The sequence below is a fragment of the Sus scrofa genome, chromosome 5 (assembly GCF_000003025.6).
Source record: "Sus scrofa isolate TJ Tabasco breed Duroc chromosome 5, Sscrofa11.1, whole genome shotgun sequence".
Classification (NCBI taxonomy): Eukaryota; Metazoa; Chordata; class Mammalia; order Artiodactyla; family Suidae; genus Sus; species Sus scrofa.
In genome coordinates this window covers 24,452,993-24,475,917 of record NC_010447.5, presented here as the reverse complement: position 1 = coordinate 24,475,917, position 22,925 = coordinate 24,452,993, and the positions used below count along the sequence as shown (strand labels likewise).

Below are 22,925 nucleotides of genomic sequence, written 5' to 3'. Positions count from 1 at the left end.
TATTTACAGAATGTTCCCAACATCCAAGTTATCATCATATATTATCTTTTCTAAATTTTCATATACTAAATCTAATTTTCTCACCCTGCCTTCAGAACATCATTATTGTCTTTTTATTTTCTGAATTTTAAAAGAATTTCTTCTTTGCTTTCTGCCTCTCCTGCTATAGTTGATAATGATGATTATTCAAGCAAATGGTTTTTTTTTAATTTAAAAAGAGTTACCAAATTTTGACAATCATTGGTATAGGATATGCTAGAGAAATGCCAAGATCATTTCATTACATAAAATTCTGACAAATATTGATGGCCAGCCATGTAAAGGGCTCATATGAATTTTTATTTAACTTACAAATTATAATTTTTAAAGGGCAATTCAGTGCTGAGAAAAGAAGTTAAATTATTCTAGTTTGCAACTGATTACTTAACAATGTTTAAGTAGTTTCCCTACTTTCAGGTAGGAAAAATGAAGTAATTTTTTTTTTTCTTTGCATTTTAAAGGATCTGAGGCACTTATTTAAGTTGCATGGCCAGTAAAGTGATAGGGTTTAATATTATTCTATTTAAGCATATAATTAATTTTGATGTAAAGTTAAAAACCTAAAATTTAAAATAGCATATTGATTTTACTTATGTATTATGTATTTACTATGGCATTATATGAATTCACTTGCTAACTTATTTCCTTAAAAAAGTACTTTTCTTAGCAAACATAAAGCTCTATATTTAAATACCATATGTATATAGAACATGTCGGTCTTTTGAAGTGCACCTTTTCTTTTGAAGATTCTTGATAATTAACATGTCTTTAGGAAAACATCGGAGAAGCCTTTATAATAATAACCCACCACACCAAAATTCCAGTCTCCTAGTTTCTCCGTTTCAATTCTTCAAAGAACTCCAATGAACAGATCTCCTCTCCTTGATCCAAGCCTCACAAATCATAGCTACCCCGGCAGTCTCTGGATGGTCACCCTTGTTTCAGGGGCCACTCCTGATCCAATTAGTCATTGGTGCGGGGTCTTGTGATGTAAAATACACCTGCCGCCCTTCAGACGGTTCAGATAAGGGCAGTTTCCCAAGGAGCTTTGGGCAAGTAAACATTTAAACTATGCCTGTCGTGTTTCTTTGCAAGGCAATGTGCTGCAGTGGAACAGACTGGGTTGTTCATTTTTAGCAGCCCTGCATTTGATCTTGAGCTTTGCAACCTTGAGCAAGTTCCTTAAACTTTGAGCCTTAGTTTGCTTATCGACAATAAACTCCCTGATTTTAGGCAAGTTACTTAACTTTTCAATACCACAGTTTCTTCATCAGTAAAGGTAATCAGTAAAGACTATCAGTATCCATTATATATTTTATGAACTAATTGATTTATATATAGCGCTTAGCAGAGGCTCTGGCATATAAGAAACCTTCAAGCAAATATAATCACAGACATTCATATCACGAAAGAACTTTTCTCTGGGTTCCAAGAGCTCTCCCTCCAGAGGCAAAAAGAGTTAACCCTGGGGTTCATTTTTAGGAAGTACAAGGGTACCTAACTGAGCTCTTGTGGTGTGAAGGAGATGGTGTTTTGCTATCTGTTGGCTTCACTCTGTTACCAAGTGAGCACAGACGGAAAGTGGGGTACAAGTGTTGGGCATTCTTAAATGTACACAAAATATTTCTTTAAGTGAATAGCTTGGTGTATTTTAGACAGAAGACGTCCTCTGAGTTATGCAAATTTTCAGTCCATAATCTTTCTGTGTATGTGTATATGCGTATGTATCTCAGTCTCATTTTTTCTCTCTGTCTCTATTTGTCTATCAGTCATCTCTCTATCCATCCAACTATTTACACATGTCTGTATGTATACAGTGTTTGTATGTTTGTGTCTGTGTGTGTGTGTGTGTTTCTTTTTCCTAAACTTGTCTATACATAGACAGCTATGGAGACGTTTTCTTCATAAAATTTCTGCAAGTTACCATCATGGTTTCAGAAGCTGCACTAACTTGGTCAGAACACTCACACTTTCCAAAGAAAACCACTGTATTGGTATTCAGTAAACATATAACAAAGAGACACAAACTCTTCAATGTATCTTTAGTTTAGAGGAGCAGTTAACAAGCCCTGCAGGGAATCACACAGGCGGGGAGACTTCACCTAGACGTGTTAGGCAAAGCTCAATTTGAACTGTACACCAAATCTTTATTCATTGATTTTATTGCTTCAGAGATGTTTTATCCTCATATTTGATCTTCGAGAGACAGGATCTGTTAATGCGGTCTGGAGGACAGAGAGGGAGGGCTTATGCAGTAGAGGAGAGAAATGCTCAACTCTCATGATAAAAGTTACAAATGACAAAGCCTGTTGGAAAAATATACTTCCAAACACAACCGCTACATTTTCAGTGTGTCACCTGCTTCATTCTAAATTTTTTTTCTGCCCCAAGATAGTAAACATTTTAACTACCTAAGGGGAATTTATTATATGAATTAGGCTCCCTGGTGCCTATGCCCTTGGAGAGTAGAAAAGGTAGTTATTTGGACTTTAAGGGAGGAAATTAAAATATAATTTTCTCATAGATTGTCTTTGGGATACAGAACTCAAGTCATAGTTCAGACAACTCAGTACATTTATCTACCCATTTAACAGTGTCTGCAGAAAAAAGAATTAGGATTCCTTACCAGTCAATATTGTAAAATGGTCTAAAATTACCTCAAGAGCAGTAAATCAAAAAAGAAAGACCATTCTTTTTCTCACCAAATTACACGTCTCTCAAGTGGCCTTTTCTACCTTTTTTATCTCTCCCTGAAGCTCCCTTTGAAAATAACAGAGTTAGATAACAGCTCTTTAAGGAAATGTGATCTCCCTCTCTCCTTGGCCACACCAGCCTGCAGAGAGATAGGTCACAAAACTCTCATTCTTCTGGATTTCCTCTATCTCCTATTATTAAAACCAGTTCTCTTCAAACTCTGCCAATACAGTTGAGATTTCCCAGGGGTGCATAATGAACACACCACCAATCAACCCTCCACACAACCATTTTGGCTCCTCTTTTACCTTTGCTAATGTTGATGGTACAGGGGTTAATTTTATGTGCTGATTTGACTGGCCACTGAGTGCCCAGATTCAACATTTCTGGGTGTGTTTGGGTGGTGAGGCTGTTTTCAGATGTGGAGCTGTTTCAGTGGACTCAGGGTGGTAGACTACCCGCCTTGATGTGTTTTTTCCTCCATTCTCTACAATTTGTTTAAAGTCCAAGGTCAAATCGGGTTTTGTTGACCCAGAAATACCTCTCCCTTACCAAGAAACACTCCCTATGATTTTTACAAACAAAAGGGTGTGACTCAAAATGCAGTTTTGTTTTTTTTTTCTTTTTTGGCTGCCCTGCAGCATGTGGAGCTCCCAGGCCAGGGAACAGTTCTAAGCTGTAGTTGCGACCTACAGCAATTCCAGATCCTTAACCCATTGTGCTGGTCTGGGAATAGAACTTGCATCCCAGTGCTCCAGAGATGTTGCTGATTCTGTTGTGCCACAGTGGGAACTTCTCTAAATGCAGCTTTAAGTATTGTTTTCAATTTAAACAAAGATGTTTGAATTTGTGGGGGGGAACACATCAGGAGACATCATCCCATCTATTGAAGGCCTGATAGAATAAAAGCCAGAGAAAGAAGGAATTCACTCCTTTTTATTTCTTGCCTCACTGTCTAAGTTAGGACATCTCATCTCATCTTCTCCTGCCCTTGGACTGGGACTTGCACCCCTGGCTCTCCTAGAGGACAGGCCTGCAGACTTAAATTACACCTCTTGCTTTTCTAGGTCTCCAGCTGGCAGACTGGAGATCCTGAGACTTCTCAGCTTCCACAATAGCAGTTCTGATTCTCTGGAGAACCCTGACTAATACAATCAGTGTCTCTGTTATTTTCCAGAAAAGGAATTTGGGGCAAAGCTCATAAGCCAAGGCATACAGAATGGTTTGCAGCTGCCGCTGCTAGTCACCCAGGGCATATACCAAGGTTGCCTGTCCCTTAAGTCCTTGCTTCCTGAACACACTGTTCTGGTGCTGCCCTTGGCTCACCGGTGTGGCTACCACAGTCAATACTGCAGCTCGCCACTGAGGGTGGCACCAATGGGACAGTGCCAGCCAATTTCTACACTGCAGCAGCCGCTGAGAGATGTAAAGCTCCCTTCTGTCTGTACTTCTGGCATCTTCTCTCACCCTGGCCCCTATGATGACATCACCACTCCTTCCCTTTATAACTGCTGACAGTGACAGTTCTGAGGCCCCGTGCCCTCAATACTTTGGAGATGCTTTAAGTGACACTTTTAGTTTTAACCTGCTCTTTTATTACAGGCTTTATACCCAAGGATCAAGATATAAGTATGTAAGTTTTGGATGAAGAACAACTTGAGTGATAGGCATTGAGCTGTATTCAAATTTATCCTCAAGCAGGAATCTACTGCTTTCGAACCAGACTACTGGACTTTTACTGTAAAACCTTGTAGAATATAAGAGTTTTTGTTGCTATTTTCATATAAATAGGGCCCCTGAATGGTCAATCTACAAGAATATCAGACATAGACAAGTATTCTTCAATACCAGGCTGAACACAGAAAAAAATTCAAAGTGTGGTTTTTGATAAACAACAACAAATACTGAACAGACATATCACTAGAAATGCAATTGAATATGTCATAAAAACACTCCCTACAAATAAAAGTCCAGGACCAGATGGCTTCACAGGTGAATTCTACCAAACATACAAAGAGGATCTGGTGCTCATCCTCCTTAAACTTTTTCAAAAGGTTGAAGAAGAAGGAACACTCTCAAAAACATTCTATGATGCCACCACCACCCTAATTACAAAACCAGACAAAGATACCACCAAAAAAGAAAACTATAGGCCAATATCTTTGATGAATATAGATGCAAAAATTCTCAACAAAATTTTAGCCAACCGAATCCAACAACACAGAAAAAAGATCATACACCACTACCAGGTGGGATTCATTCCAGGTTCACAAGGATGGTTCAACATATGCAAATCAATCAATGTCATACACCACATTAACAAAAGAAAAGTCAAAAACCACATGATCCTCTCAATAGATGCAGAAAAAGCATTTGACAAAGTACAACATCCATTCACGATCAAAACTCCTACCAAAGTGAGTATAGAGTGAACATACCTTAACACAACAAAAGCCATTTATGACAAACCCACAGCAAATATAATACTCAATGGAGAAAAGCTGAAAGCCTTCTCACTCAAATCTGGAACAAGACAGGGATACCCACTCTCACCACTGCTATTCAGCATAGTATTGGAAGTCCTAGCCACAGCAATTAGACAAACAAAAGAAATAAAAGGCATCCAAATAGGAAAAGAAGAGGTAAAACTCTCACTGTATGCAGATGACATGATACTATATAGAGAAAACCCTAAGGACTCAACCCACAAAATACTTGAACTGACCAACAAATTCAACAAAGTAGCAGGATATAAGATTAACATTCAGAAAACAGTCGCATTTCTGTATACTAACAATGAAATATTAGAAAAAGAATACAAAAATACAATACCTTGTAAAAGTGCACCCCAAAAAATCAAATACCTGGGAATACACCTGACAAAGGAGGTAAAGGACTTATATGCTGAGAACTATAAAACATTAATCAAGGAAATTAAAGAAGATGTAAAGAAATGGAAAGATATTCCATGCTCCTGGGTTGGAAAAATTATTATTGTAAAAATGGTCATACTACCCAAAGCAATCTACAGAGTTAATGCAATCCCTATCAAATTACCCATGACATTTTTGACAGAACTAGAACAAATAATCCAAAAATTTATATGGAACCACAAAAAACCCAGAACTGCCAAAGCAATTCTGAGAAACAAAAACCAAGCAGGAGGCATAACTCTTCAAGACTTCAAGCAATATTACAAAGCCACAGTCATCAAGACAGTGTGGTACTGGTACCAAAACAGACAGACAGACCAATGGAACAGAACAGAGAACCCAGAAATAAACCCAGACACCTATGATCAATTAGTCTTTGACAAAGAAAGCAAGAACATAAAATGGGAAAAAAAAGTCTATTCAGCAAGCATTGCTGAGAAACCTGGACAGCTGCATGCAAATCAATGAAACTAGAACACACCCTCACACCATGCATGAAAATAAACTCAAAATGGCTGAAAGACTTAAATATAAGATAAGACACCATCAAACTCCTGGAAGAGAACACAGGCAAAACATTCTCTGACATCAAGCTTACGAATATTTTCTCAGGTCAGTCTCCCAAGGCAACAGAAATAAAAGCAAAAATAAACCAATGGGGCCTAATCAAACTGAAAAGCTTTTGCACAGCAAAGGAAACCAAAAAGAAAAAACAAGGACAACTTAGAGAATGAGAAAATAGTTTCAAACAATGCAATGGACAAGGGCTTAATCTCTAGAATATACAAGCAACTTATACAACTCAACAGCAAAAAAGCCAACAACCCAATTAAAAAATGGGCAAAAGCCCTGAATAGACATTTCTCCAAGGAAGATATACAGATGGCCAAAAAGCACACGAAAAAAATGCTCAACATCCCTGATTGCTAGAGAAATGCAAATCAAAACTACCACAAGATACCACCTCACACCAGTCAGAATGGCCATCATTAATAAGTCCACTCATAACAAGTGCTAGAGGGGTTGTGGAGAAAAGGGAACCCTCCTGCACTGTTGGTGGGAATGTAAGCTGGTACAACCACTATGGAGAACAGTAAGGAGCTACCTTAGAAATCTATACATAGAACTACCATATGATCTAGCAGTCCCACTCCTGGGCATATATCTGGACAAAACTTTCCTTTAAAAAGACACATGCACCCACATGTTCATTGCAGCTCTGTTCACAATAGCCAAGATATGGAAACAACCCAAATGTCCATCAACAGATGACTGGATTAGGAAGATGTGATATATATATATATATAATGGAATACTACTCAGCCATAAAAAAGAACGACATGATGCCATTTGCAGCAACATGGATGGAACTAGAGACTCTCATACTGAGTGAAATAAGTCAGAAAGAGAAAGACAAATATATGATATCAGTCATATCTGGTATCTAATATACAGCGCTAATGAACCTTTCCACAGAAAAGAAAATCATGGACTTAGAGAATAGACTTGTAGTTCCCCGGAAGGAGGGAGAGGGAGTGAGAGGGATTGAGATCTTGGGGTAAATGGATGCAAACTATTGCTCTTGGAATGGATTTACAATAAGATCCTGCTGTGTAGCACTGAGAACTGTCTGGATACTTACTTTGCAGCATGACAATGGGAGAAAAAATTATGTATACATGTATGTGTAACTGGGTCCCTATGCTGTACTGTGGAAAAAAAAATAGAGAAAAAAAACCACTCAAATAATTGCTACTGTGTAACACGTTTCACACTAGAGCAGTCTGGGGCAAAGGGTGGACTGATCAAATTTTTTTTTTTTTTTTTTTTTTTTGTCTTTTTGCCATTTTCTTGGGCCGCTCTCATGTCATATGGAGGTTCCCAGGCTAGAGGTCGAATCGGAGCTGTAGCCACCGGCCTACGCCAGAGCCACAGCAACGCGGGATCCGAGCCGCGTCTGCAATCTACACGATCACGGCAATGCCAGATCATTAACCCACTGAGCAAGGGCAGGGATCGAACCCGCAACCTCATGGTTCCTAGTCAGGTTCATTAACCACTGCGCCACTACGGGAACTCCCAATGATCAAATTTTTTAAGAGCATTTAATGTTATGGGAAATGAAAAAAGAAATATAAAATCATACTTGTGGTATTTGTTTGGATTAGTAGTAATGTTCTGATTGTGATTGTCTAATGTTAAGGGATAAAAAGGAGGGAAAGAAAGTTATCTTCAGAGAATTATTATTTTGACTTTTCTTCCCTTTGAAAAACAGAATTGTAAGTCTCACTAACATCAGAGTCCCAGTAGGATGTTTTGCCTCAAATATGGATAATGAATCAAAGAGAGTTGTACTGGTCAATATAATTGAGGCAACTCTCCTCTCTGATTTAATAGAAATAGCAATGAGAGCATATAGAAATTAGATTTTTCTCTTCTGCATAGGTCTTAGCAGAAAGCAATCCAGTGGGAAACAATTTTCCTGTAAGTGAAGTGACAAAGCAGAAAGCAATCCAGTGGGAAACAATTTTCCTGTAAGTGAAGTGACAACCTTGGAGATCAGGACTAGGAAGATTTTGGATCAGTTCTGATTAACAGAACAGGATTTGGGTAGGGGTTGGGGAGTACTGTCAAGTCAGAGACACAGACAGAAAGTGTTATCTTTGGTCATTTAACTGTCATGGATAAAAAACTCACTCAGCCTCAGCTCCAGCAGTCTCTGCTTTCAGGGGAAGAGCTACACCAAAACTGAAGTCATAGTCTAGGAGGTGGTATTAGCGCAATGCTGGCCAAAGGCTCTGTACATCTTGGTAACAAAAATACTTATAATATGACATGGGTAGGAGAATGAACAGAAAGAATAGTAAACATGGAGTCCCTTCCTTCTTTGTCTGCAGAATAAAATAAACAGACCTCATTTATTTGCTGTTGTTTGTTCTAGGCACCAGGTAAGGAGTGGGTGAGCAGAAACTGAAAACACCTTTCGGTAAAATTTTAAGCTAGTACAGAACCACATTCTCCAAAATTTTCTAAGTCCTCCCAAAGTTCTAAGGATGACTTCAAACATTCCATAAGATATTCACCATGTGTGTAAAGAAATATTCCATGGAATAATTTTTTAATGTTCCTTTGCTAGAAGACCATTGTCTACAAATAGAAAAAGTATCCATTTAAACTTCCCATGATAGCTTTTTAAAATGATCTGAATCTTCTATATCATCCTCAGAGTTCCAGTTTTCAAAAGCAAGTGGTGTTTTTAGTTGAATATTGAATTTTTGCTGCAATTGCCATATCAGCTAATGCTTTTATTTTTATGATGCAGTACACCTGCAGTTTATATGCCATGTGCACATTTTATAGTATGTTGAGGTCTGTTGTAATGATCAATGAGTATAATAGATTCCATTTTAGATGGTTTTTATATGGGACAATAAATAGGCTGTTTGTGCCATGGTGTTAAGGTCTACTGATTAGGAGATCAGAGTTCTGGTCCCAGATTTGCTTCTGGACTCAAGAACTACATCTGCAAGTCACTTAACCCTTTAGAGTCTTATTTTGCTATCTGTATAATGAGGAATTCATTAGAAAGTCCCTTTTGATTCAAAATGATTCCCTGGCTTATGTCACCATTTTTAGGTTTTGTTTTTGTTTTTGTTTTGTCTTTTTTGGGCAGCACCCACGGCATATGGAGGTTCCTAGGTTAGGGGTTGAGTTGGAGCTACAGCTGCTGGCCTACACCACAGCCACAGTGACGCCAGATCTGAGCCTCACCTTCAACCTATATCTCAGCTCATAGCAATTCCGGATCCTCAACTCACTGAGTGAGGCCAGGGATCGAACCTGCATCCTCATGGACTAGTCAGATTCGTTTCTGCTGAACCACTATAGGAACTCCCACTTTTAAGTTTTTGATTTTAATTTTACATTACTACCAAATCTTATAGTTATGTTTTGATTTCATGCCTATTAGAGAAGTGAATTGACACTCACTGTGCCAGGAAGCATCCTAGCTGGTCTCTGCATAAAATGCTATCTGGGCCTCACAACCCTTCCATTGTTGTGGTAGTATCCCATCTTAAATGAGGAAAGGGGCTCTCAAGGAGTAGTGGATTTCTTCAAATTTATACTACAGAGCTAAGATTTGAAAATAGGACCGATTACCTTCTAAATCCTTGTGGCTTCTACTAAAATGGTCTTTATGAATCCCATCTGTGACCTATTCGTGTCCAAATATTAAATCTGAATGCAATCGTCCATTGTATCGTTGTTTCTGTGTAAAAATACTAAAACTTTATGACCAAACACTTTATAATACATACATAACACTCCACAACACAGCTCCAGAGAAAGCATTAGCGTAAAAGCAGCAGGTGTGTACTAGAGCAAACATTCCGGTTGATATATCAATGGCAATGTAAACAGAAAGCTGATGCTGTTCCTAGAAATAAAAAAGCACATTTCCAAAGCTAACTGGCATTCAACATTAAGAATCACCTGTAGAAATATAACATGATAAAATTTTGAAATATTAATTTGTATGTGTTCTCTCTCTCCCTTATGTATCTTGAACCTACTTTTAAGCAATCACAAGCATCCTTGTGGCATTGAGAAAAAAGAATATTACTTGACAGAGAGAGAGAGAAACCATTGATTTTCAGTGTTTTAATATATAAAGTAAGCTGTTTAGAATAAAAAGACTAAATTTTGTAGATAATGGGACACAGGAACTTTGGGGAGGATCCCTGTTGACAACCACTGCCCTATACTAAGCAAATGACAGCTGAAATTTGTTATCCATTCTCCTTTCAGCTAGAGTACAGGAGCAATTACAGAAAGGAGGGAGGAAGAGAATGGAAGCCTTTAAATTAATGTATGAAGCTTAGGCTCATGCCCCCAAGTGGCCCATTCCTAAAATCAACCAAAATCAAAAACAACGAGCTTTGAGAGAAGAACTGTGGTATTCCATACCACCCAGGTTTCAAGTGGTTTTCTCTGTAGTACACAAGCAAGGATGACCAAAAGAGCACCACAAAGGCTCACACAAGAGGGATTTGATGTCCATTCTGAACCTAAATACTGCCAGCTCAAATGAAAAGTTTAAATAGCAACCAGAGGCACAGGGCATAATATTAAAAATATTCAAGATACAATCCAAAATTATTCAGCAGAGCAAGAACCAGGAAAGTCTCAAGGAGAAGAGACAGGAGATGACAATGCTAAGAAAATACAGATCTTAGAATTATCTTTCAAGAACTTTAAAGTAGATTATTATAAAAATGCTCTAGGAAGCAACCATGAATTCTCTTGAAATCAATGAGAAAACTGTCTAGGCAAAGAAATAGATCAAAGGAAGAACCAAAGAGAGATTATCGAAGTGAAAACTACAGTAACTGAAATTTTAAAAACGCATTACACAGGCTCAATAGTCCATATATGCAGAATACATAAAGAATTCTCAAAATGTAAGAGTTAAAAACAAAAACAACCTAATAAAAAAACAAGCGAAGACTAATCTGGTACTTAACCAAACAGGATATACAGATGAGATAAGTACATGAAAAGATGTCCAGCATCATTAGCTATTAGTTAGATGCAACTTATAAAAACTGGGTATCACTTGATGGCTACTTGAATTGCTAAGACATATGATATTATCACACGTGCTGGTGAGGACAAGGAGAAGTGGATCTCTCAGACATTGCTTGTGGAATGTAAAATGGTACAAAGCCTCTGGAAAACATTTGGGCAGGCTCTTATAAAGTTAAGCTTACCTTTATCATATGACTTAGCAATCCAACTCTTGAGTATTTAACCTAGAGAAATAAGAGTTTGTATTTATGCAAATTCCTATACATGAATATGTGGACATTCATGACAACTTTATTTGTAATAATAAAAAACTGGAAACAACCCAATATCCTTTCATGGGTGAATGAATAAACGATGATTCATTCTTTGAATAGAATACTACTCAGCAAACAAAAGAAACATATGATTGATGCCTACTACGACTTGGATGAATTCCAAGGGAATTACACTAAACGAAAAAAGCCAATCTCTAAAAAATACATATGGGGATAATTCCACTTATATGACACTTTCAAAATAACTAAATTATAATGATGTAGAACAGATCAGTGGTTGTTGGATGTTAGCTTTGTATGGAGGGTGTGGATACAAAGGAATAGCGTGAAGCATTTTCTCTGAGTTGATGGAACATTTTTGATTTCGATGATGGTGCTGGTTACTTAAATATGTATGTATGAATGATAAAATTTCATAGAACTATACACATAAAAGATCATTTATAAAAAAATGAGTAAATTTGAATACGGCCTGTAGTTAACAGTATTTTTATGCTAATATTAGTTTCTCAGTTCTGATTATTGTACTATGGTTCTATAGGATGTTATCACTGAAGGAATCCAGGTGAAGCGTTAATGGCAACTCTGGAATTTTCTCAGCTTCTCTCTGATCTGTGAAATATAATTTTATAAAATATCTAATTCTAATAGAAATATATAGTGAGCTTATTTCAGAGAATTATTTAACTAATGATAAAACTAGAAAGATGACAAAGCTGTCAAAGCAGTTCAAGAGACTATGACAGATGTTTAAACAGTCAACAAAAGAATGAATGCTGAAATGAGATTACTAAATTTCATATATATATATATATATATATATATATATTTACATTTGCGTCACTGCTGGACAAAAGTTAATTGCAATTCCTCATTCTTCCAAGATAACATCTAATTTTATAGGCCCTGGGCCTTAATCAATATGTAATAGTAAGTCAAAGAAAGTTAAAGCTCCTCAATAGTGAGATGGCTCCTAGGGAGACTTGTCAGAAAATGCTCTACTATGATATTGTAAGGACACACAGTTATTTTTTGGTCTTATTTCCAAATTTTGAAATCTTTCCTTAATACTTTCAATCTTTTTGCCTTTTGGAGGAGATATGAGGGCTCATTGTTATTACTGCTTATAGAAGGCCTTCTACAATTGTTGGTTATAACCAATGGCTCATTCAGAGAAGGTGGATCATTCTTGCCCCAGGAATATTGAATGCTTTTGCAAACTGATCCCACAGGTACAGCCATGGCACTTGATACCAGGACAATCATTAACATCCCCCTTAAATAAGGGTGTGTCTTGATTCTGAAAGGAGCATGGTGGTGTGAAAAGAAGAGGTTCAACACCAGTACTTGAGAAGAGGGAGGCCATGGGGGAAGATACCTATGCTGACCTGTACTATACAAAGAGTCCCAATGGCCACACACGAATACAAGACAATTGCGTTCAATAAATCATAAAAATAGCACTTCTGATCTCAAGTGTTGTTATAAAAATTATTCTATCCAAGTTTCCATTGTATTAATATAAAGAAAATATTAAAATGCATAATGAATATAAGATTCTAGAGAGAAAATGAAAATGACTCCACAATTTTTTTTTCTTGTCTTTTTGCCATTTCTTGGGCTGCTCCTGCAGCATATGGAGGTTCCCAGGCTAGAGGTCTAATCGGAGCTGTAGCCACTGGCCTACGCCAGAGCCACAGCAACGCGGGATCCAAGCCGCGTCTGCAACCTACACGATCACGGCAATGCCAGATCATTAACCCACTGAGCAAGGGCAGGGATCGAACCCTCAACCTCATGGTTCCTACTCAGGTTCATTAACCACTGCGCCACGACGGGAACTCCAGAACTCCACAATTTTTTAACAGTGAATTTGCTTTATTGCTGTCATCTCTGCAATAAAGAACACCAGAGTGTTTATAGAAGATCATTGCTTACAATTTGTCCCTGATCTGGATGAAGGTCTGCTGCAAAATCTCCGTGGCTGAACGATAACTCTGGAATAACAGCAGAATTAGGGAATAAAAGGAGTCAGAAAAGGGTTCAGATGTGGTGCATTTCTAATTAAACCAGAGAATGAACAATTCATTTTTTCCTGTTAATTGTACAGTGTTTGATTTCTCTAGAGAAATTTAAGTCTGGTAAACAGTTTTCCCGAATGCTTTTCATGCAGCTTCTAATGTATTGACATTGAAGGAATGATCCAATTATTATGTGATTAATTGTGAATCGCTATTGGTCTTAGACTGATTACATTGATGGTTTATGGAGCAGAATCAGTATTTGGCCCAAATGCCTTCACCTAAACTGGCAACTTCTACCTAGGGATCAGAACTACATTGAGAAAATATTGCAAGGAGAAGCACATGTAATACGTATTCAGCTAAATCCCATTGTCACTCAGAGACATGCTGTTACTAAGCAATGGTAATTATAATTGCAGCATGTGTACTGCTGTTGCCATGTTTAAAATTAATGAACATTTTATTGTCAACACACCAATATAGAAATATCCTGCATTTGTTGTGCAGACAAATCTTCAGTGTTTAAGCAACAGAGACAAATAAAATTTACTCCCATGCAAATTTAATTACAGTATGATACATGAGAAAATGAGTGACATTTCATAAATTAGAAAGAGAATTAGAAATTCAAAAATGCTAATTTTTAATAAAGCCAATTAACACACACTAGAATTAAATGCAATCTTTGGCTTCATCAAATGATTTTTCCATTATTCTTTAGTGAAGCATTAAAATTCAAGATGTGAAGGAAAGAAAACATTCCGGAAATACTAATTATGACAAGAAAAGAGAATGAATTCAGTTTTCCCTTTAGGGGTTACTTTTAAATAGGTAACTGATAACTAGAAAAAATTCTCTTCATCTGCTGCTTCTGAGATGGCTGTCTGTGTTTTATCAAGTCTTTCTTCTATTTGATTTGTAATATCTTAGCTGGTTAGGAATCTTCTAAATCTATCCTTTGATTACTTGTGTCATATAGTTCATTTAATCATAGTAGAGATGGGGAACAATTAAAGAAAGTGAATAGTCTAATATTAAGGCAACAGAATAAAGAATGGTTCTATTTCTATTTAACAAATGACTTTTTTTTTCAATTTTAAAGTATAGTTGATTTATAATGTTTCACCAGTTTCTGCAGTATAGCCAAGTAACTCAGTTCTACATATATATACATTCTTTTTTACATTCTTTTCCAATCCCAGAGATTGGATATAGTTCCCTGTGCTTTACAGTGGGACCTCATTGCTTATCCATTCTAAATGTAGTAGTATATGATGTCAAACATATTCTTGTATGCTTATTTACTATCTGTGTATCTTCTTTTGTGATGTGTATGTTCTTTTTTATAATTATTATTTTTCTATTATAACTGATTTACAGTGTTCTGTCAATTTCTACTGTACAGCAAAGTGGCCCAGTCATACATTTATATATGAATATATACATACATATATATATATTCTTTTTCTCACATTATCCTCCATCACGTTCCATCCAAAGTGACTGGATATAGTTCCCTGTGCTATACAGCAGGATCTCATTGCTTATCCACTCCAAATGCAATAGTTTGCATCTATTTACCCCAGACTCCCAGTCCACCCCACTCACTCCCCGCCCCTTGGCAACCACAAGTCTGCTCTTCAAGTCCATGAATTTCTTTTCTGTGGAAAGTTTCATTTGTGCTCTTTAATAGATTCCAGATATGTGATATCATATTGTATTTGTCTTTCTCTTTCTAACTTCACTTAGAATGAGAGTCTCTAGTCCCAAATGCTGCAAATGGCATTATTTTCAGGCAATCTTACAAGGCTACAGTAATCAATACAGTGTGGTACTGACACCAAAAGAGACATATAGACCAATGGAACAGAATAGAGAACACAGAAATAAACCCAGATACCTATGGTTAATTAATCCTTGACAAAGGAGGCAAGATATAAAATGGGATAAAGACAGTCTTTTCATGAAGTGGTACTGGGAAAAACAGACAGCTGCATGTAAATCAATGAATCAGAAACACACCCTCACACCATGCAATAAAGTAAACTCAAAATGGCTTAAAGACTTAAATGTAAGATAAGACACCATCAAACTCCTAGAAGAGAACATAGGCAAAATATTCTCTGACATTAACCGTACAAATGTTTTCTGAAGTCAGTCTCCCAAAGCAACAGAAATCAAAGCGAAAATAAACCAATGGGGCCTAATCAAACTGACAAGCTTTTGCACAGCAAAAGAAACCATAAAAAAAGACAACTTATGGAATGGAAGAAAATCGTTTCAAACAATGTAACTGACAAGGGCTTAATCTCTAAAATATACAAACAATTTATACAACTTAACAGCAAAAAAGCCAACAACTCAATTGAAAAATGGGCAAAAGACCTGAATAGACATTTCTTCAAGGAAGATATACAGATGGCCACCAGGCACATGAAAAAATGCTCAACATCACTAATTAGAGAAATGCAAATCAAAGCTACTATGAGGTACCACCTCACACCAGTCAGAATGGCCATCATTAACAAGTCCACAAATAACAAATGCTGGAGGGGGTGTGGAGAAAAGGGAGCCCTCCTGCACTGTTGGTTGGAATGTAAGCTGGTACAACCACTATGGAGAACTGTATGGAGCTACCTTAGAAATCTATACATAGAACTACCATATGACCCAGCAATCCCACTCTTGAGCATATATCCAGACAAAACTTTCATTGAAAAGGATACATGCAGCTGTATGTTCATTGCAGCACTATGCACAATAGTCAAGACATGGAAACAACTTAAATGTCTATTGACAGACGAATGGATTAAGAAGATGTGGTATATATACACAATAGAATACTACTCAGCCATAAAAAAAAAAAAAACCTCAAATGACTTTTGATGAATCCTTAAAAATAAAATATTAAGCATGAGGTCCTACTGTACAGCACAGGGAACTATATCCAATCTCTTGTGATAGAACGTGATGAAAAAAAATATGAGAAAAAGATTGTATATGTGTGTATGACTAGGTCACTTTGCTGTATAGCAGAAATTGACACAACATTGTAAATCAACTGTATTTTAATAAAAAAACAAATTAAAAAATAAAAATATTGCAGAAGCCTATTAACTAAATTATTATATAAAGTTTTCTTTTTCCAAATTTGAGGCAGTCTTTTTTTACCCAATATAAGTTACAGATTTTTTTGATTTTTCTTGATTTTGAAGGAGAAATGTAAACATAAAATTAAGAAATTTACTGAATGTATACAGTGTAAAATAGAATTTATTTCCATCTGAAAAGAGTATCTTATAAAGATGGTTTACTATTTTACAAAAGGAGGGAAAATGAGATATCCCACTGTCTTGAAACAAATTAAAACTTCCATTATATTTTGTTGTCATTGTTTTTAGAAATAATAAAATCACATTTTTACCCTTCCCACCCGACCAACACTGGAAACAGTTACTTTCAAATATTTGATATTTATCTTTACCATGCATGTTTACTTTTTAGAATATATATATACACATATGTTTTATACATGTATGCATATGTGTAAAATTATGCTTCATATGGATAATCACAAGCTATACATATATATATATACATATATATATACACACACAAAATTTCCCTTTTTTGACCAACCCATGTTCATGAGATTTATCTGTACATTGAAACATGTAACTCTAGTTACTACATATGTTTAACTCAACTTGTTTGTTACAATTGATCAGTGTTTAGTCATTTCCATTTATTTTTCAATACAAAGAATGTTGTTACAATAATTCTGGTATAAATATTCTTTTGTATACCTGTAAGAATTTCTTTAAGGCAGTAGTCTTGAAACAAGAGTATGTTTATCCTTGATGGCACGCAAAATTCTTCCAATGGTGCACCAATATGTGTAGTTTTAAGGTTTAAATTTCCATATCATAAGCTTTCGTGTAAATTCATTCATAATTGTTTTCATATTTTACAAAAGAATTGGCATCTTTATAACTGTGACTCTTCTAATAGACAATGATTCTAATAAATCTCTCTAGTTACTTAGGTCCTTGTTAATATGTTTCAACTGAATTCTATAAAATTCTTCATAAAGTTCTTTTATTTTTTAAATTTTTTTGCTTTTTTTTAGGGCCACACCCATGGCATATGGAAGTTCCCAGGCTATGAGTCAAATTGGAACTGCAGCTGCCAGCCTACCCCACAGTTACAGTAACACAGGATCCGAGCCATGTCTGTAACATACACTACAGCTCATGGCAACACTAGATCCTTAACCCACTGAGTGAGGCCAGGAATCAAACCCAAATCCTCATGGATACTAATTAGGTTCATAACCTGCTGAGCCAAAATGGAAACTCCCATATTTTTTGATAATTTTTTAGCTACTTTAAGCCTCTTTTCTTAAATTATATTTTAACTACTTGCATTAATATATAGGAATATAATTGATTTCTGTATATTGTTAGACTCATAAATGCTAATACTTTTTCTGTACAGTCTTTAGGATTTCCTATATAGGATAGGCAATTAAATAGTTTTCGAATAATGATAACTTTGTGTCAATACTTTCAAATCTTCAAAGGTTTTGTTTTGTTTTTATTGTCTTACTACAATTGTCCAAATCTCCATTAAAATTTTCACATAGCGAAATACAGTTTTTTTCCCCACTTTTTAGTTTATTTTGCATTTGAGGGAGTAGGTTAAATTTATAAATACTCATTTGGTTTCTTTGATGATTAGGTCTAATCAATTTTTCTTTTTTTTCTAAAGAAATTTTTTTTCTAAGTTTTCAAGTTAATTGGCATGCAGTTACTTGTGATATAACAGTCTGTTAAAATGAAATTCCTTCTGTCTCAGTCTCAGCTGAAACTCCAAGACAAACAATATAGTGGTTATCAAGTATGTCTTCTTAAAGCAAGTTATTACCTATGAGACGGCAGAAGGATTTGGGGTTAATGATGCTTGGGCGGGGGTGGGGGGGCATGTCAATACACTGCATGTCTTTCTCCCTCTCTGTGGGGCAGAGACAGTTTCCTTTCCCCTTGCCCTTAATAAGTTGAATAAAGAGTATCTAAAGCAAACCACACATAAGTTCATATATGCCTCCTGCAGCTGAGACTCTGTAGAGATTGGATCAATTTTCATAGGGATAAACTAAACATGAGAGGTAGTTTGAAGTTAACATAGCAATGAGAGAAAAGATTGTATTCAAACCAAAGGCTCTTCCTCCAAGAGCAGGGAAAAGGTGTGAGTGTCCACAGGAGGGAGTCAGCCAAGAGTTATGTTTAAAGGAACATTATCCAAGAGGATCATCTGGAGGAACAGTGTGACCCAGCTAGAAACTCAAGGACTGAGGGGGAGTTATAATTGGCCAGACAGTGGGGGTATCCTCTGTCAAGAGATTCACAGTGGGGGATGCCTGAGGAACACAAGACAAGTGCTAATGAAATCAGCACCAAATAAGTATGCATCTGCCATATCTAGAGGTGAACTGTGTTAGCCACTGAATAATTTATTCTTTTCTCTTAGTCCCCTGTTCCCTTAACATCTTCCCTGAAAGAGTAAAACTCCACAAATCACTTGGGGAAAAGATGGAGCAGGGAAGAGAGAAAATAGACATTCTTCCCACTTCCACAACTTATGACTAAACTAGGCTCTGACTGGAGGAGGAAGGAAATTTTTCACAGATTTCGAAATCAAACTTATGGCTACCAAAGGGAAAACTGTGGGGAAGAAGAGAGATAAATCAGGAGGATAGAATTAACACAGACGCACTACTACATATAAAATATGTAATTAACAAGGACCGACTGCATAGCATTGGGAGATCTACTCAAAGTTCTGTAATAACCCATATGGGAAAAAAGAATGGATATAATATATATATATATAAAACTGATTCACTTTGCTGTACACCTGAAACTAATTCAACATTGTAAATCAACTATACCACAATGAAATTAAAAAAAAAAAACACTATAAAATAAAAATTAAAGAAAAAAACTAATCCGGGGTTCCTGTCGTGGCTCAACAGTAATGAACCTGACTAGGATCCATGAGAACACAGATTCAACCCCTGGCCTCTCTCAGTGGTTTAAGGATCTGGTATTGCCATGAGCTGTGGTGTAAATTACAGATGTGTCTCAGATCCCATGTTGCTGTGGCTGTGGGGTAGGCCGGCAGCTGCAGCTCCAATTCGACCCCTAGCCTGGGAACTTACATATGCCATAGATGTAGCCATAAAAAGAAAAAAAAAAAGAGCATCCCCCACCCCCCCAAAAAGCAAAAGAATCTAACCCATAATTTGTGAAACAATAAAAGTTACAATTTCTCCAGGAAAAAAAAATGTTCAAATCATTGATATTAACCTGAACTAGACTTTCTTACTAAAAATAAAGAACTCTAATAAGACATGAGAAAAAATTATAGAACTTGCTACAGATTCCTTCTAATGGCAAGACAGACTATTTTTTACTATATCTTTGTAAGGAAAGTATAGGAAAAAAGGAAGTTCATTTTTGCTTGTATACAAAGAGGTCTGGTCCACTAAATAAATTGGTATGCCTTCTAGTATTTTTTTTTTAAATCTCTACTACATCTTTGTTATTAATTTTATTTGTTTATTCTCTTTCGATCATTGTATTATCCACTTTGTTAGCATCAAAGAACATATTTCTGGCCTCGTTGTTTCTCTTTACTATATCTCTCTGTCCTATTCCATTATTTTATATACTTATTATTGCCATTTGTTGAATTTCTTTGGCTTTGTTCTTTGACTCTTTTTTTAACTTCTTAGGCTGAGCTTTAATTGACTATCAGCATCTCTTTCTTCCTGCAATTAAGCCTGTAATAGTATACATTTCTATCTAATACTTATTTGCCATCATTCCAACAACTACTCTCTAATTTGCATTAAAATTCCTCTCTTTATCTCTGGTTATTTAGAAGCTTGGGTTTTTTAAAAAAAGAATCTAAATATGTTTTTCTTATTTCGTTATCATTTTTGTTATTGATTTCTAACCTAATTATATAATGGTTAGAAAATATCACTGTGTAATACTAATCCTTCAAACTTTGTTAAGACTTGTTTTGCATTTATAGTAATCCACAGAAATATCCCTTATATGCTTGAGAAATTATATTCTCTAATTGTTGGGTCAAAGGTCCTGTTTTTGTCTATTAAATTATTCTTATTAACTTCATTGTTCATTTTCCTCTGTCCAACCTATCGAACATGAGAGAACCATAGATGGGTACATGTCTCCTTATACTTCTGTCAATTTTGTTTTGTGTTTATTTCATATTTTATTTGCATAACTAATAACTAACAACTTGAGATTTATTATAATTTTCTACAAATAGAAATTTTTACTATTAAGATTAAAGGATCGACGTTCCTGTTGTGGCTCAGCAGAAACGAATCTGACTAGAACCATGAGGATGCAGGTTCAATCCCTGGTCTCACTCAGTGAGTTAAGAATCCAGCATTACCATGAGTTGTGGTGTAGGTTGCAGACCCAGCTTGGATCTGGCATTGCTGTGGCTGTGGTGTAAGTCAGCAGCTATAGCTCTGATTGGACCCCTAGCCTGGGAACTTCCATACGCCACAGGTGTGGCCCTAAACACACACACACACGCACACACACAAAAGACTAAAGGATCAATAACTGTAGGTACAAAGAGTGTACCCCAAGCTCTCTAAATAAGAGAGACCCTGCCCAGGGACTGTACAAAGAAAAGGTAAGAAATCTCCTTTCCAGACATCCAAGAGGTCATGAGCGAGTCCCAAGAAATCCGACCAAGAATATTCTTTCCTAGGCCTCCATCCCTCAAGAGTTCAGAGAATTCAGAGTCCTCAAAAGAAGACTCAGACTCCTTTCATGTCTATTCCCTGAAACTCATAGCCTGGACTTCACTACTTCTTTTGAGACTGCCAGGTGTAATCTCACCTAAGTGTGGAACTGCTAGGTCAGAAGGTGAGGCTGATTAACATTTGGGGGATATGAGATTATTTTCCAAAGTGGCTAAGAACTCATCATGAGGGTTCTAATTTGTTTATTGTCTATCTTTTTGATTATAGTCATCCTAGTAGATATGAAGTCGAGTCTCATTGTGGGAATTAAAAGTTATCTCTTAATACTTATTTTTAAAGTGCTATGAATTCATAAAAGTATAACTTCCATTAAAGTATCAGAATTGGCCTCCCATTTAATAAAATTCCAATGAGTATATACAGACATTTCATGCATATGTGTATGTATAAATAGTGAGGGAGAAAAATACATATTAACTCAAATATAAAGTTGGCCAGTTCCCATGATTATCTTTTATGTGAAAAGCAGGTAAGATATTTTTAGTTATTCCTCAGATTATTATACAAAATACTACGGTAACATTTTTGTCAAGCTGACTTTCTATTAAAAACTCAAAATTGTGAGCACACGCCCAGCCCTGCTTACCAGTCCCTAACATAAGTGTTTAATAAATGTTTATTAAATAAATAAAGTATATGAAAAGCCAGAGAGGATGGAACACTGAAAGTACCATAGGAACAAAACATGGATTTTCCCTGCATAGGGAACTAATGTTCCACTGCAGTGTGAAATCATCACTTTTTCCACTTGGAATGGTCTCACCCTACCTTTGATTCTTGAGATGTGGTATTCATAAATACATGTAGTATTCAAGATACAAATAATATTTTTTTGTTTTTGTTTTTTTGTCTTTTGTCTTTTTAGAGCCACACCCACGGCATATGGAGGTTCCCAGCCTAGGGGTCTAATGGGAGCTATAGCTGCTGGCCTACACCACAGCCACGGCAATGCCAGATCTGAACCACGTCTGTGACCTACACCACAGCTCACACCAATGCCAGATCCTTAACCCACTGAGCGGGGCCAGGGATCAAACCCGCAACCTCACGGTTCCCAGTCAGATTCGTTTCTGCTGTGCCACGACGGGAACTCCGCAAATAATATTTGTTAAAAAATGTTGTATATTCTATTGTACCTCATATTGATTGTATTATTATTGGAAATAATGACAATTAAATTAGGAAAAAATGGAAGTCTAGGGACTGAGAATATAGAACAGAGAGACTCTGAAGAGATAAATATGGGCCAAAACAAGAAAATAAAAACAAATCATATAGATCTGAAAATACAAATAATCAAAATCTGAAGACAAAATAAAAATCCCTGCAAAAATTATCAATGGGCAGACAACAAATTAATTTTCTTATATATAAATATTTTTGCAACTCAGTGAAAAAAACAGGTACGCATCTCATAAAATTAAGATTAAGGAAGTTGGCAAGAATGTCACTAGAAAGATGGTTAAAAAAAACACTAGGTAAAAAACATTATTCAACA

General features: G+C 36.2%; 1 protein-coding gene across 1 annotated transcript in view; it reads right to left on the bottom strand.

Moving 5' to 3' along the window:
• LOC102166013 overlaps positions 1–22,925 on the bottom strand; it is a 175,865-nt gene that overhangs the window by 114,226 nt on the left and 38,714 nt on the right. The window contains exon 2 of the mRNA XM_021091908.1: positions 13,469–13,527. Within this exon, the coding sequence (XP_020947567.1) occupies positions 13,469–13,527 (59 nt within the window). The remainder of the gene's footprint in view (positions 1–13,468; positions 13,528–22,925) is intronic.